This window comes from Mercurialis annua, linkage group LG5, assembly GCF_937616625.2.
Source record: "Mercurialis annua linkage group LG5, ddMerAnnu1.2, whole genome shotgun sequence".
NCBI lineage: Eukaryota > Viridiplantae > Streptophyta > Magnoliopsida > Malpighiales > Euphorbiaceae > Mercurialis > Mercurialis annua.
In genome coordinates, this window is record NC_065574.1 from 14,300,363 (window position 1) to 14,316,870 (window position 16,508).

The window sequence follows — 16,508 nt, forward strand, 5'->3', positions numbered from 1 at the left end:
CCGTGTTTATGTTATATGTGCTAGTAATCATGAAATTAGCATGTCATTTCTTGTTTTCTCTGCTGGTTACTGTATGCAGCTTCTGAATCGTCTGCGAGAGCTGAAAGTTGATAAAGATATGAAACTAGAGCACTGTAAACATATAGTCCACGCTCTTCTTCCCTTCCTGAGGCAGTTAGATAAAGAGCAATTAATAGAGAAAGATATTGAAGCTAGGGCGAAAGGTAGTTTGGCTTGCATCAATTATTTTTTCATCTTAGCACCTCTATCATTTTTTTCCATCTTTTTAGGTGTAAAAGCTTTCTCCACACTTGTTTCTTCCAAAATTAATTCTCATTAGAAAAGTTGTATATAACTACAAGTTTGTTATCGTTTGAAGCTTTTTTTTGGATAAGCAGGGGGATGCCTGTTCATTTGAGGTTTCTCTGTGCATGTGTTCTTGAAGATTTTTGGCTCGTGTCTGATATGTTGCTTTTGACATTTGTTAAAAGACTTAGTTCGGGCTTGTGCAGGTTTGTCCCCTGCACATATGGAGATTCAAAATGCTAATTGTCCTAGGAATGAGCGCATCACCTGGTAAGGTCTTGTGCTTTCCATTGGTGTCAGATTCCATCTTGTTTTCCTGTAACTTATGTGTGGAATGAAGTTAAATCATGTTTCACATCCTGTCTCCCCTCCTTACACCCATCTTGCACCCATTTGTTTTGCAGCGACAATTGCAGGACCTCTATCTTTGACTATCACAGAAGTTGTTCAAACTGCTTCTCTAATATCTGCCTTCTTTGTTGCCGAGAAATCTGTCATGGACACCTACAGAGAAGTGACCAGGAAGTGGTTATGGAGTATATTGATAGAGGGTTTGAATATTTGCATGGTAAAAAGGGGATGTATACGAAAACAGATAAATTACTGTCCAAAAATGAATCTAAGATCCAGGGGTCAAATTCAGGATGGAAAGCTAACGAGGATGGAAGCATTGCTTGTCGTTGTGGTATTGGAAATTTGGAACTGAAATGTTTGTTCTCAGGAAATTGGGTTTCAGAGTTATTAAAGAGAGCGGAAGATGCTAGACATGCTTATGAACTTGATCAGGTTAAAATTCCATCAAAGCAATGCATGTGTTTTAATTCCCATGGAGATGTTGACATAGGAAATAGTCAATTGTTAAAAGCAGCATCTCGAGAGGACTCTGATGGAAATTTTCTGTACAATCCGAGGGCCAAAAGCATCAAAGAGGAGGATTTGAACCATTTCCAATACCATTGGATGAGAGCTGAGCCTGTGATCGTTAGCAATGTTCTCGAAACTGCAACTGGCTTGAGTTGGGAGCCAATGGTCATGTGGCGTGCCTTCCGCCAGATAAGTAATGAATGTCATGAAAAACTTTTGGATATGAAGGCCATTGACTGCTTGGATTGGTCTGAGGTCAGTATGGCCTGTTATCTGGTATACTTTGACCAGTTTAATTACTTGTCATAATTTTTGTATTAATATTTATTCTTATTTTCTCATGTTCACCAAGTAATACCGATGCACATTTTTTAATTCTTTTTATCCCATGTTCACCAAGTAATACCGATGTACAGTTTTTAATTCTTATTATCCCATGTTCACCAAGTAATACCGATGTACAGTTTTTAATTATTATTATCCCATGTTCACCAAGTAATACCGATGTACAGTTTTTAATTCTTATTATCCCATGTTCACCTAGTAATACCGATGTACAGTGTTTAATTTTTATTATCTCATGTTCACCTAGTAATACCGATGTACAGTTTTTAATTTTTATTATCTCATGTTCACCAAGTATACTGGTGTACAGTTTTTTAGCTAAGACTAAATTATTCTTATGGTTTATTATGGTAACATGGAACTCTTATTTGCATGCTAGGGCTTCAGTCTGAGAGACAGTTATGTCTGGTCTACCTTTACAAAGATATGCAATTAAATTCTAAATGGAACTAGCTTAATTTGTTCTTTTGTTTGTTTTTCAGCATTGGATTGTAATGGGAACTAGCTTAACTAGAACTAGCTTAGACAGGATTCTAACTGCAATCCATCCTTGCCTTCCATTTAATATATTTTGTTTGGTGTTATTTTAGTTATGGATTGCTATAGCAGGTTTAAGGGCTTCCTTTATTGGGAGTTCCTAAATGCACGTGATCTTCTAATGCTGAAAGTATTTGAACATCATAGGTTGAAGTATGCAATAAAAGGATTCAATGCTGGTATCTCACAAATTTTGCCGACTGCTGCTTAAAAGGCGGCAGTCCTTTGGGAGCCTAGTGAAATGCACAAAAACCCAATGAAATGTTGGTTTCAATAAGCCTGTTAGTTTTGTTCTTGATTTGATGCTCGCATCCAAGCCACTTTTATTGAACATCAAATTGTGTCGTCATAACAATGGAACTATTTATATCATATCATTCACATGCAAGAATTTTTTTCTTTTGTTGGTCCATTAGAATCCATAGCTCTCTGTGGGTATAGTGCACTGATACAGTTGTACCATGTCCAAGGGGATAAAGAATGATGCGTAAGGAATTGAGAAAAAACAAAATGTTTGTGTCAGTAAGCCGATGTGTTGCTTGGTATACGATTATTGTTCTTCATTAGCTTGACTTATTACATTCTTATACTAATAAGAATTGTTACTTTTTCATATAAATCAGAAAAATAGGTGCTTTAGTTTGCAATATAACTCCCCAAACTCATCTTTAGAGAGTTTCGGTACTGTACATAATTATTTTCTAGAGAAACCTGTACTGTTTTTTCTCAACATTAACTTGTATGTGTTCTATGTCACTGGGAGGTACAATGTATTTAGTCAATTTTAAATTCTTGGTAACATGCAGGTACGTATTAATGTTCGCAAATTCTTTGATGGATACTTGACCGGCCGATCTGACCTAGTTAACTGGCCTCAGTTACTTAAATTGGAAATCTGGCCTCCTATTAAGTTTGATGAACTTTCACCCCGGCATGGTGCTGAATTTACTCTTTGTTTGCCTTTTAAAGAGTACACACATCCTGAGAATGGACCTCTGAACCTTGCTGCCAGATTGCCTAAGGACTCTTTGAAGCCAGATATGGGACCAAAGACATTTATTGCTTATGGATGGACTCAAGAACTTGGACGTGGAGATTCTGTGACCAAGCTTCACTATAACATGTCGGATGCGGTGTGTTAAACTTTTCTTTTCTTTTCTATAGTTATTTCTTGAAAATTAGGATGGAATTAGAATAACCTGTTCGGAATTCCTGCTTTTTGTATTCATATTTAATGTTTGTCACTACAAGACTATGAATGAGATAACTGAGCCTGATAGAGACAGCTAGTTTGGTCAGGAAGGTTCTTAATTATGTAGCACTGTCATTTGGCAAAGATGGTTGGCAATCAGCAATTTCATTAGTCAAATCATCTGTACACCTATTATTGAAATTTGGGGAGACATTTAAAAGCATAAGTTATAATAGGTGGGCTATTTTTATTTACTGAGTTTCTATATTGAAGGAAAGCAGATAATTTCTGTTTCTTGATTTGGTATGTTCGGATGATTGATTGTTGGCATAAGAAAAAACTGTGCAATTCTTAACTTGTTAATGTAATTTTTATTTTTGTTACTGTTGTAATTTTCCACTTGATATTATTATCATCAATTTATATGCTGGCAAGTTCTATGATTTCTATTTCCTCACATCGAGTAATAACACTTGAGTCGTCTTGAATGTCAAAATACTGTCTCTGTTTTCCATGTCTATCTGCTATGCTTGATTTGGTATCAACGTCATTTCCTTAATGGGCCAATGGCATGATCCTGGCTAGTGTGATTGTATCTATCATTAGCATTTAGTAGTGCCTGGTTTCGATATGTAATGTTTATGGAATGTCTGCTGTAGTGTATTCTTAATTTCTTTTGTCGTGTATATTTTAGGAAGCATTCCTTTGTATTTGTTGCCCTAAAAGGCTATACTGACCATAAGAAACTGATATAGGTTTAGGTAGAAGCATTAGGATTAATTTTGAATAACTTTGTTGGCTCTGTAACTAGGTTATTTGCTTGACTGCGGCCTTTTCAATTTATTGAAAATAATATTAAAGGACACGATTATGATCAAACAAGGACTATAATCAGATGTTGTGATGTAACATAATCTTATGTTTAGCTGACTTAATAAACAAATTTGCACACTTTTTCGGTTAGAATCACATTGGGTTCTTTATTCATTAACCATCTGATTTATGCTAAAATTGACTGTTTCAGGTAAATGTGTTGACACATACAGCTGAAGTGACCCTTGAACCTGATAAACTTACTGCTATAGAAAGACTTAAAAGAGCGCACAGGAAGCAAGACCTTAGAGAACTTTATAGTATCAATCAGGTTCTGGAGGAAGATGCTGATGCTGAAATGCAGATTGGTTGTGTTGGCGCTTCATTCGACAAAGGGGGGGCAGATGAGGGAGGTGCTGTTTGGGATATCTTTCGGAGAGAAGATGTTCCTAAGTTGCAGGAATATCTTAACAAGCACTTCAAAGAGTTTAGGCACATTCACTGCTGCCCGTTGCAGAAGGTAAGCATGAGCGAAGGCACAATCTGGCTATGCATACTTTTTTTCACTGGAACTATGTGTTTAGATCATTGTATGCTTCTCGGAGCAAGAGTTTGTATAATTTTTGATTAGCAGGTGTTAGGTAACTAGAGGCTGATTTATGTACATGGCATTTGGCCCTCAAATTTGTTACTTCCGTTTCTGATTCACAATGAACTACTTCGAAATTGCTAAAACAGTTGCTACAACTCATTAGTCACAGTGCAACAGCTGTGCAAATAAGTGGGATATGGGCATATTTGGGCATTAGATGAAGATGCGACTCTAGAGTGCTGGACATAGAGAAAATGGCTATTCTATTCTTCTTTTCCAAAAGACAATTTCTAAAAGGGGTTTTGTGTTTGGTGAATCTCTAGCGAATAATGGACATAATAAAGGAGTAAGGGACATTGACATAATAAAGGATTAAGCAACATTCTTTAGGTTTAATTGATCTCTTAATATTATTTTGAAATTTACCCTATGATTTTTTAGTTTGGAGCATCAACTATTATATTATGTCACTACTATATTTGTTTAATAAAGTATGTTAATTCAGCATTATGCAATTGTAATATGCTGTTGTTTAGCTCGTATATTCTCAGTAATATACAGTTGCTTTCATTAGTGTTGTTTTGAGTATTTTTACCCTTTTCCCCCAAGAAGCTTAACTGTAGCATCAGCAGATTCCTTAGTTCTAAAAAAAATATAACACCATCACCAATTTCATTATTTTAAAATTATGCCGTCCATCCCTAAAAAAGAGTTGTGGCCAGGAGAGGTATATTTGAAAATAAATATGAGGGTCCGAGTCTTGCACCTGAGTTAAATAATGAATCGAGTCATCATGTACATCTATTTAAGTACAAGTGTAAGTGATGACTTGAATGCCAAATGGATGTGTTAGCTATTGATACTATTAGTAAATCTGTGACTTGTTAAATTTCAATAGATAATGTCAATCAAGTTTATATTAATGATTATCTGCACGTCTTGTGGTAGCCACTAGCTATTGCCTTGTTTCCTAATTTTTTCTGAATATCTGTATCTTGTCATGTAGATTATTCATCCTATTCATGATCAGACTATGTATATGACTCTAGAGCATAAGAGGAAGCTGAAAGAAGAATATGGTTATCTATCTCATTTGTCTCATCTCTTATTGTTAAAGTTCTCTTTTTTTTTTCTTGGCTCTCTGGATGAGGTTTTAGAGTGTACATTTACACATTGATGCAGGCATTGAGCCATGGACATTTATCCAGAAACTTGGTGATGCAGTCTTTATTCCTGCAGGCTGTCCACATCAAGTGAGAAACTTGAAGGTAAATTGTTTTTCATCTGGCAACTTCTCAAGCTTAAGAAAATGTGACGGAAGTGCAATAAGATCAATTTGTAAAATTCTGTTATAAAAGGACTCTTATTTTCTGCAGATTTTTTCCTTCTCATGTGCCAGTTGCTTATGAATCAAAGGCACATCTGTTCTTAAGACTATGCAATTTAAAGTTCAATACTTGATGAGTATGATGTGTTGTCGATTCATTTTATTCATGTAGAAAAGCACTTATTGGTGGTGGTTGTTTGGAAGTGTTTGGAAATTTTGAAGTATACAAGTAGGCTCTCAAATTAACATGTGAAGCGTGCCTTTGATGTTTAAGCTTAATTAACATCATAAATTAATTTCTGTTGTCCATAGGATTGCACAAACAGAACTTATCCCTATGCATCTTTGAATGACAAATGATCATGTTTTCATAATTTTGCAGTCGTGTATTAAGGTAGCATTGGACTTTGTTTCACCAGAAAATGTTGGTGAGTGCATCCGATTGACAGAGGAACTCCGTTCACTGCCCCAAAACCACCCAGCCAAAGAGGACAAGCTGGAGGTATAGCTTATCTCACGAATTACAGTACTTTTCTATATCACATTTATTTTAGTCTTATTACATATTTTTGACTTGAGGTTTTGAAATGGTGTAAGCAAAAACAGTAGTAGCTCTGGGGTAAGTTAATTTAAATGTTTATGAATTTCCTTTTTGCAGTATATCTTTATTTTTTTTCATTTTTTTATGCAATTTGATTGTTTCTTTATTGAGTTTCATAGAAATGTTATTTTTACTTCCATTATCTAGCTGATATCTTTTAAAATTTGCTTTGTTGCTTAATTTTGCTCTAAGGCTTGAATTCTGGATTATATGGCTAGGATTATGGACTTATGTTGGTGTAAATAACGGAGTTGATTTGAATTTCATGGACTTCTTCGGTATCATTTAGACGAGAATCTTGAGGGCACTGCCAAAAATCTTCCAAACTGAAGAAATTAAATTCACTGTCTTTTACTTTTTCTAAATAAGTCTTCACATATTTTATTTTTCTTATAGAACATTAGACATATATACGCTAAATATTTGAATGTTTATTTCAAATCATTTGACTGAGAAAATTAATTTTTATTTTCTAGCTTTCTATAAAGGCCCTTTTGCTGTATTATTGAGCACTTATTTTATTATTGTTTACTTATTAGTTACTGCATCTAGGAAAACCAGAAATTGCAGCCTGCAGCTCTGAAAAGATAATCCAATAGCATCTTTAATTTAGATGTCTTTACTTTTTGGTTATTAAAAGGCCAAACTGAATCAAGTGATGAATCTTCACACTTCCTTTTGGAAAAGAGGATGTTTCCTTTTCTTGCAAAAAAGATTAGATTGCCATTAGGAACTAAATAAGAGCTTTCAAACTCAGAAGCAGACCGAGTTTGCTGTCAAAACTTGAGACCCAATTACCAAAAAGCATAACATGTTTTGATAAATAACTTATTTCCTACCAAGGTTATTCATTTAAATGTGCTGATTTCTACATATTTACATTTCTACTGATAAGCTCAACTATTCAGGTTGGACCAACCTTTGATTTCTCCTTTTGTTTCTTGCCATCCAGCTCTACCCAACATATCTGAAAGTTCAAAAAAAATTAAAAGTTAAAAATTTAAATTATGCAGAATCATATTACCATGACTTTTTTCCTGTGTTCATTGTCATTCTTAGAAATATTGGTTATACATTGCATCGAACCCATCAAAATGTTGCTTGTTTTGAGCACATGTTAACTTTTTCTATGGTTCTTGAAACAGGTTAAGAAAATGTATCTTCATGCATTGAAATGGGCCATGGATGTTTTGGAGGGTACTGAAGAGTGAGTATATAATGATACATGCCGACTTATGAATTAATTTTTCTCCCGTGTGCTTTTTTTTTCATGAAACCATAGATATTAAATTTTCTAAAGAAAACTCATGCTGATTTTGTCAGTTTCGGATGGTAGAGCTTTTCATTTGAGATGTCTTATTTTTCTTTGTTGATAAGGTATGATGCATAATAATTGAAAACGAATTCAGAGCCTGCAGTAAAGTTTTATTATTGGGACTAGGGGGGTGTGGTACTTTATGTCAATGAGTACAAACTATTGATATTTAAAGTTGTAGAACTCTACCAACAAGCTATAGCTCAAATGGTATAAGTGCTGACCCGCATTCTGCTAGGGTCGTGGGCTCAATTCCTCCCACAAGCGCCCCCTTCCTCAATTATCAAAGAAAAAAAGCTGTACAACTCTTAAACTAGAATTGAGCTTGCACATAGTGTATTTATCTGTTTGTCTTCCCTCTTTTTGTTTTATCTTGTGTTGTTGGCTCCTTGCTCATAAGGCCTTTCTGATATGTTGATTCTTTAATCGCACGAGGATAGGATCTCTTTTCTGCTTTTGTGTGCTTGCACTTGCTGATTTCTTTTCCCAAAACTTCATGATTCAGTCTTAATTTTCTCATGCTATGTTTCAGAAAAGATTGCTGAAATTCTTATTCAGATCAAGGATAATTGTGGATAAGAAAAATAATTAAATATAAACTAAATATAATTGGATTATGTTAGGATGTTCTTTTCTCTTTATGATATTTTTGTTTGGGGTGTTTACAAGCATAAGATTGTCTTTATCAATAACAAGCAATATCGTAGTGGACACTAAATTTTGCTTCTTACATGTGGGAAGCATCAGATATATCTGTTTGGAGGATCAGAATAGCAGTCTTCATTCGATGAATATATCTTTATTTTGGACGTATTTCTAGGTGAACCTCTTAGGATTATTAACAAACTTAGAGAGGGTTAATCTGTCCTACTAACATGTTTTATTGGTGCAAATTTGCTCAAAAATAGGCTTTCCAACAAGCAAGTATACTTTCTAGTTTCTTCTGTCTCAATTAAAATTGGATTGTCTGAAAATAACAGAGCATTTCCTTTAACTAATTAAGAGTCTGTTTTGTATCTTCTAGGCAATTTAGTTTTAAGAAAAATATCTTGAAAGCTTCATTTTTTTTTTTTTTACCTAATATCACCTCTTAAACTTAAAACCTTGAGACCCTTTTTTGACCACCACCATTACATCCTCTATAATTGTTTCCATTTGCTACCCTACTATAAAGATTTATCATGTCCTTCTAGCAAATCTTTCAATGTATATTTGGAATTGGCTAGTTTTCTTTCTTAAGAAAAATTTGTTATACTGGCCTGTTTTCTTGGCGGTTTATTTACCACACCTTAAGTAATATTGTCCGAGACTAGCCATTTGCTTGAATATGCGGTTATTTGTGGTTGTTACAGTTAGGGACCTTTGCATATTTTCCTGAATATAGAAATCTTTCTCTAGGCGCTCTTTCTTTCTCCGTTGCGAGTTTGATGCCTGAGGGGTGAACCATGGATGAAGATTGAGTACTTGAGTTCCTCAGATAGTTAGTCCATATTAGATGATGAGATGCACATACCTTGGTGGACAACTCTTTTTAGCCATGATTCTGAATTTTCTCCTCATTTAGAGGAAATAACTGTGTTTTCACTACCTCTAAAGTCCTGTTTGTCTGGGGCGCTCTAATATTTTCGACACACCCTACTTGTCAGAATTTTGTAGTGGAGAAACTGGAGGCATACATGCCTTTTTTCTTTTGGAATAGGCATGTGGATTAGAGGTTTCTCTCATTCACCTTTATTTAGATTTGTATTCTGCTGTTGAGATTTGGAATAGAGCTTTGGTTTAAATTCTTGTAAACACTCTCTTCTTTCTGCCATATATCGGATATTCCACCTCAATCCTCACATTTTTGCAATATGGTGGAGTTTTAGGTATACAAGCTGGGAAGGGGCATTTGAAGGTACATTTCTTTCTTTATTCGACTCGTATATTACATTTGTCAGTTTTCACTTGATGTCCAACTTCTTTCATTTATTTCAGCCACTCGTCATCTAAGGAAATTCAAAAGTGGAAGGAAACTCAAAAGAAAAGCATGCAGACATTTTGGAAGCTTTCAAGGATTCTCAAAGTTTAGAAACACCTCAGACAATCCTGTTGAGGTAGGTAATGATGTCTCGGAATCAAGCAAAGAGATTTCCATGGAAGATCCAATAGAAGAAGGAGCTGAATTGACGGGTATCCTATATTTCCAATCATGGTTATTACTATTTCAACGTACTAATTTGTCAATATGACTAGAGTCCTTTCATTTTCAGCAGGTGAATCTGGAAAAGATGAAAGTTCTAGCTGCCAAGGTTACATTTTACACTTTTACTCTTCTGATAATGAGTTTTGGAGCAAAGCTAATCCCTCAAATTCCTTTTCAGATAAAGAAAAGGACACAGAGAAAGATATACTCTCACATCCCGCTAATTCATCCTCTTCAGACAATTCCGTTGAGGTAGACAATGATGTCTCAGAATCAAGCAAAGAGATCTCTAATGAAGCTTCAACAAATGAGGAAGGAACTGAATTGACACGTATCTATGTTTCCAATCATGGGTATTTCTTTAACGAACTAATAATTTGTCAACATGACTGAAATCTTTTCATTTTCAGCAGGTGATTCTGGAGAAGAAGAAAGTTCTAGCAGCCAAGGTTACATTTTACACTTTTACTCTTCTGATAATGAGATTTGGAGCAAAGCTAAGCCCCCGAATTCCTTTTCAGATAAAGAAAAGGACACAGAGAAAAATATACTCTCAGATCCCGCTGGTTCATCCTCTTCAGACAGTTCCGTTGAGGTAGATAATGATGTCTCAGAATCAAGCAAAGAGATCTCTAATGAAGCTTCAACAAATGAGGAAGGAACTGAATTGACAGGTATCTATGTTTCCAATCATTGGTATTTCTTTTAACGAACTAATAATTTTTCAACATGACTGAAATCGTTTCATTTTCAGCAGGTGATTCTGGAAAAGAAGAAAGTTTTAACAGCCAAGGTTATATTTACACTTTTACTCTTCTGAACATGACATTTGTAGCAAAGCTGAGCCCTCAAATTCATTTTCTGATAAAGAAAAGGACACAGAGAAAGATATACTCTCACATCCCGCTTGTTCATCCTCTTCAGCCAATTCTGTTGAGGTAGATAATGACGTCTCAGAATCAAGCAAAGAGATTTCCAATGAAGCTTCAACAAAGGAGGAAGGAGCAGAATTGACAGGTATCTATTTTTCCAATCATTGGTATTCTTTTTAACTCCTAATTTGTCAACAAAATTGAATTTTTTTCATTGTCAGCAGGTGATTCTGGAAAAGAAGAAAGTTCTAGCAGCCAAGGTTACATTTTAGACTTTTACGCTTCTGATAATGACATTTGTAGTAAAGCTAAGCCCCCGAATTCCTTTTCTGATAAAGAAAAGAACACAGATAAAGATTTACTCTGATATCCCGCTTGTTCATCCTCTTCAGCCAATTCTGTTGAGGTAGATAATGATGTCTCAGAATCAAGCAAAGAGATTTCCAATGAAGCTTCAACAAAGGAGGAAGGAACTGAATTTACAGGTTTCTATGTTTCCAATCATCGGTATTTTTTTAAACAAACTAATAATTTGTCGACATAACTGAAAAATTTTCATTTTCAGCAGGTGATTCTGGAAAAGAAAGTTCGAGCAGCCAAGGTTACATTTTACACTTTTACTCTTCTGATAATGACATTTGTAGCAAAGCTAAGCCCCCAAATTCCTTTTCTGATGAAGAAAAGAACGCAGAGAAAGATATACTCTCACATCCCGCTTGTTCATCCTCTTCAGACAATTCCGTTGAGGTAGATAATGATGTCTCAGAATCAAGCAAAGAGATCTCCAATGAAGTTTCAACAAATGAGGAAGGAACTGAATTGACAGGTATCTATATTTCCAATCATCCGTATTTTTTTTAACGAACTAATAATTTGTCAACATTGCTGAAATCTTTTCATTTTTAACAGGTGATTCTGGAAAAGAAGAAAGTTCTAGCAGCCAAGGTTACATTTTACACTCACTCTTCTAATAATGAGATTTGGAGCAAAGCTAAGCCCCCAAATTCCTTTTCAGATAAAGATAAGGACACAGAGAAAGATATACTCTCAGATCCCACTGGTTCATCTCCTTTAGACAATTCCGTTGAGGTAGATAATGATGTCTCAGAATCAACCAAAGAGATTTTTAATGAAGCTTCAACAAAGGAGGAAGGAACTGAATTGACAGGTATCTATTTTTCCAATCATGGGTACTTTTTTTAGCGAACTAATAATTTGTTAACATGACTGGAATCTTTACACTTTTACTCTTCTGATGATGATATTTGGAGCAAAGCTAAGTCCCCAAATTTCCTTGCAGATAAAGAAAAGGGGACAGAACAAGATACACTCTCATATCCCGCAGCTTCCCCTCCTTCAGACTACGAGTCTGCTTCTCGAGATACATCCGCTGTTTGTACCTTTGTATCATCCGATGAGCCTGTTGATGAGGTATGTATAGCAACATTTATTTTTAATTTAAAAAGACAAATTATACATGTTGTGTTTTGAACTTCTATGAACATGCTATTTTTAGTGTCTAAATATTTAGTTATTTTAAATCAGTATTTTACCTTTTTAAAAGTGTGTCAAATGAGTTTTTTTTTTAATATTTTTCTATCACCTGAATACTATCAAGGCAAAAAATAAATTTTAATTCTACTTATATTATTTGCCTGTTTAATTCCGCATATGTAATTGTGTCATTTGCTGACACAGCCTATCATTTTTTGCCAATATGACGATGAGTTATGGTGTGTTGTGTTTTTAGCACAACAGTGGCAAACAAAACTGTTAAAAGCAATTGTTTGATATATCTTTAATAGTTAAAATGGTAATTTAAAATAAATAAATTCGAACACTGAAATAGTGGATTAAAAAAATGTTCAGACACTGCTGTTATAATTTTTCTAATTTAAAATACCTCATTTAAGCTTTGGTGATGTTTTTACTTCTCATTTTGTAGGATCCCATTACACAAATTAACAAGCTTTCCGCCATTGTAGAGGAGGATCAAGAACTACATGATTTTAGCTTTATGGATGACATTATTGTTCCTAAAGCTAGTGCATCTTACATTTCTAATCTCGATGAGATTAAAGGAGCGACTCTTGTGATTAGACAAATTCTAACCCTCGACATTTCACAGATTACAGATTCTCAGAGAGTTCTATTCCTTTCAGCTCTGAAATTTTTTCAAAATGTGAAGGGTTCTGCCATCACTCCTGATATTGAGAATCAAGCGGGCAGCATATTGATTTCTTGGAAATCCCATGAAGAATCAGAATCAAGCAGCATCCGAGAATTGGAGGCTCTCAAGGTGGGAAGCAAAACGTACAAGGCTCTAGGGAAAAAGAAACAGGAAATGGCTGACAGAATTCGAACTATCAATACAGAGGGTCAGAGACTTGAGGCGGAAATAAAGAAAATGCAGGATATGATTCAGGAATTGAGGTCTCAGCAGGTTAAACTGGTAGAGGAGTGCAAATCGTTGAGTGAGCATTATCAGGAATTGACGATTAAGTTTAAGCCTCTTCATAGTGCATTTGAAGCCAAGAAAAAAGAGATGGTTTCATGGGTGGAAGTTTGTACCAAAGCTTGTGAAGGCAAAAATGCTTGTAGGATGCAGTGGGATACACTCAATCAATTACTCCTGGATTCACTTCACTTATGAAATTATTATTTGGGAAGTAGTAATTAACTTTGCATGATTTGTTTATTTACTTCTCAAAAATTAAATTTTTCTTTTTAAAGTATAGTATATTATTAAATAATCAAAGTAATTAAGTTTAAAAATATTGGTCTTTAACTAAATTTTTTGTACCTCTTTGGTTGGGGTAAGTTTACTATGGAATTTTTTTGGAAAATAATTGCCTGATTCATACTTTTCATTCTATTTTTTTTAGAAAATTGAGGGTATGATTTTTTTTTAATTAGAGAAATAATTTTCCTAGCAAAATTTATATAAATGTTATTTTCTAGTTAAATTCATATAAATAAAATTATATTTCTAAATTTAATTAGATGAGTTATTAAATTTATTTTTTGTAGGCAGAAGCTTGACCGGCCTTGAACCGGTCTGATATCGGGGGTCGGTCAGGCACCGGTTGAGTTTATGGTTTGATTGGTTTTTGACCGGTTTGACTCGTATTTTGGTTGACTGTCTTATTTTTGACCCAAATTATGACTTGATTATTTCCCAATTAAGCTCTGTTTTATTCAAAAAAAAATACTCTACAAATGTTAATTATTTACATTTCATACTAAAAAAAACTACAAAAGGAGTACAAGTACGTAAAAACGCCTCTATTTCCCGTAAAAGGATTAAAATACGAAATAAAAGTAATATAAAAATTACGTAAAATAGAGTCTTATCAATAGTATAGAATCTTTTTCGAATCATTCGGAGTAATGAATCCTCTCTTTATAGAGCAATTATCTCCATATAAATCTAACTAGACCCAACATATCTCGCGATCCTACCTTATGAAAGATATAGGAATAATGAGTATCAAACTATAGTCACTTATATAATAGATAACTGTCTCACCCCATGTCTAAGGACTTAATTATATGTACAATCATAAATTAGATTACATTAGATTGACTTATATGAAATACCATATATAAGTCATCTAGCGTCATTTGTTCGACATACTCAACCTTTTAGTATCCAGATGTTTATTTCGATCTTCCATTGAGTATTATGAGATTCATTAACTCCGCTCATTAGAAACTCTTCACTACTAGAGAAAACAAACAGAGGTGGCAATCTGGGATAATGTGATGCCCTTATTCATACGACGCAGTCGATATCGTACAACCATTTATATCAATTGTATAAAAGAATTTGCTACTCATATTCTTAACACTTAAAAATAGATTTTTTCACAACGTGATTTAGGATAATGCGTCATAAATGAACAGTTAGGTCAAATAAGCCATATATATCTTTGTCGTTGGAATTAGTTCTATAAATATGCATGATCAAATAACTCTATGACAGATACTACTGACAGTTGAGCTATATATATAGTATAGAAATATAACATTGCTTAGGAGTAGAGAGGTAAGGACTTCCTTAACCTATAAAAAGGAGCTTCTTCTACCAATTGAATCTCTTCCCGCAATAAGTCTTATAAACTTATAAGGCTTAGTTTATTCTCTTTTTTTAGTTTGTATTCTTTTATAAATATCAGTGGAGTATTTTGATAGTATCCGATGATGTAAGCTGTTTTTGGTCAAACCTTGCTAAAGTTTTGGTGTTCTATATATTTAATAGATGACCTTCATGCTAAATGGAGTGATATATTATGGAGTAATTACATTATATCTAGATAAATTCTTTTTAAGAGGCTTATATTTTAAGTGGTCCGCTTGTAATCTTATAATATTTTTTAAAACTTTTTAGGATGTAATTATTTGGCACAATACTAGACTCATTGGTATAATAATTTAAATTTCGCATCACATTACCCTCAAACACCAATCCATTCTCAGTAATTTGTCGCAAAGCAATATACAAAACATATTAAATGATTTTCTTTTGTTACACATTAATTTGAAAGGATAATTAAAAGTAAAAGTCCATTATAAGCAAGAAGTGGGTGAGGAGTATAGAATGGTATTGGCATTTGAGATGGCTGCAATGGCCATGTGAATGAGTGTGAAATGTGAAGCTCAAATGCAGTGAATAGGACGTAAAACAACTTCTTCGACAGTTTCCATTTGTGGAAGGTGCCCATGTTCTTTTTATTCTACTTATTTTTCTTTTGAGACTCCCGCAAGTAGTTTAATTATTACGGGTCAAAACAATCAAGTAGCAAAGTTCAGTGGTGAAGCCAAGTAGGATATCATATCATATCATGTCATGATGCCAACAAATAAATGCAAGACAAGCCCTACGGGGACCAACTTAACCCTAGCTTTTCTATATATATACATTGGTTAACTGTATTATCTGACTAGGGTTTTCTATATATATTTGTTTTGCTGATGCAAAAAGAAGAATCTCTTGGCTTTAGAAATAGCAAAATATTTCTTTGAAAATTTTAGCTAGCACTTGTGCTAACGAGTGAATGTATGTAAATGAGATCAAAAGATCACTACTTGATGAACTTTGGAGCACTTTTGAAGGGTTTTACATAGTAATGTTTTGGAGACTATTTGCATACTATTAGCCGTATCTTTTTTTTTTTTTTGATACAAGAAAAGAGGCAAAAGCCTAAGCACAATCAAGCAATAATACTTCTACTATAAGCAACTCCATGGAGATCATGCTCAATCCAAGGCAGAAGACTTCTCGGAATGGAGTCATGATAAGAAATACCCGCCAAAACACCATTATCCATCGAGGCCAAATGGTCCGCCGCATTGTTAGCTTCTCTATAAACATGAACAACTTTAACTTCCCAATCTCTATCGATTAACGCCCGAATAGCAAATAAGAGATTCGAATACTGAGCCGCAATCTCCAAACTATTAATTTTATCAACAACCATCTTGTTGTCAATCTCAAGAATAACTTTCCGGACCCCTAAATTCCATCCCATAAGCAACCCTTGATAAGCACCTTTGAAC

General features: G+C 34.3%; 1 protein-coding gene across 12 annotated transcripts in view; it reads left to right on the plus strand.

The window, feature by feature from the left end:
- The window catches only part of LOC126683126 (lysine-specific demethylase JMJ26-like), a 39,519-nt gene extending 25,777 nt beyond the window's left edge, over nt 1-13,742 (plus strand). For 2 of the 12 annotated variants that reach the window (XM_050378959.2, XM_050378966.2), the window contains exons 4-28: nt 80-224; nt 513-576; nt 711-1,446; nt 2,859-3,185; nt 4,269-4,577; nt 5,656-5,728; nt 5,832-5,917; nt 6,359-6,478; nt 7,723-7,784; nt 9,755-9,789; nt 9,870-10,064; nt 10,145-10,183; nt 10,256-10,408; nt 10,488-10,526; nt 10,599-10,751; nt 10,832-10,870; nt 10,948-11,094; nt 11,171-11,209; nt 11,342-11,434; nt 11,515-11,550; nt 11,629-11,775; nt 11,859-11,894; nt 11,965-12,117; nt 12,250-12,380; nt 12,895-13,742. In XM_050378959.2, coding sequence (XP_050234916.1) covers nt 80-224; nt 513-576; nt 711-1,446; nt 2,859-3,185; nt 4,269-4,577; nt 5,656-5,728; nt 5,832-5,917; nt 6,359-6,478; nt 7,723-7,784; nt 9,755-9,789; nt 9,870-10,064; nt 10,145-10,183; nt 10,256-10,408; nt 10,488-10,526; nt 10,599-10,751; nt 10,832-10,870; nt 10,948-11,094; nt 11,171-11,209; nt 11,342-11,434; nt 11,515-11,550; nt 11,629-11,775; nt 11,859-11,894; nt 11,965-12,117; nt 12,250-12,380; nt 12,895-13,602 — 4,065 coding nt within the window. In that variant the 3' untranslated portion in view covers nt 13,603-13,742. The remainder of the gene's footprint in view (nt 1-79; nt 225-512; nt 577-710; nt 1,447-2,858; nt 3,186-4,268; nt 4,578-5,655; nt 5,729-5,831; nt 5,918-6,358; nt 6,479-7,722; nt 7,785-9,754; nt 9,790-9,869; nt 10,065-10,144; nt 10,184-10,255; nt 10,409-10,487; nt 10,527-10,598; nt 10,752-10,831; nt 10,871-10,947; nt 11,095-11,170; nt 11,210-11,341; nt 11,435-11,514; nt 11,551-11,628; nt 11,776-11,858; nt 11,895-11,964; nt 12,118-12,249; nt 12,381-12,894) is intronic. The other 10 variants (XM_056105722.1, XM_056105723.1, XM_056105717.1 and 7 more) reach the window with 9 other exon arrangements.
- The last annotated feature ends 2,766 nt before the right edge of the window (nt 13,743-16,508 follow it).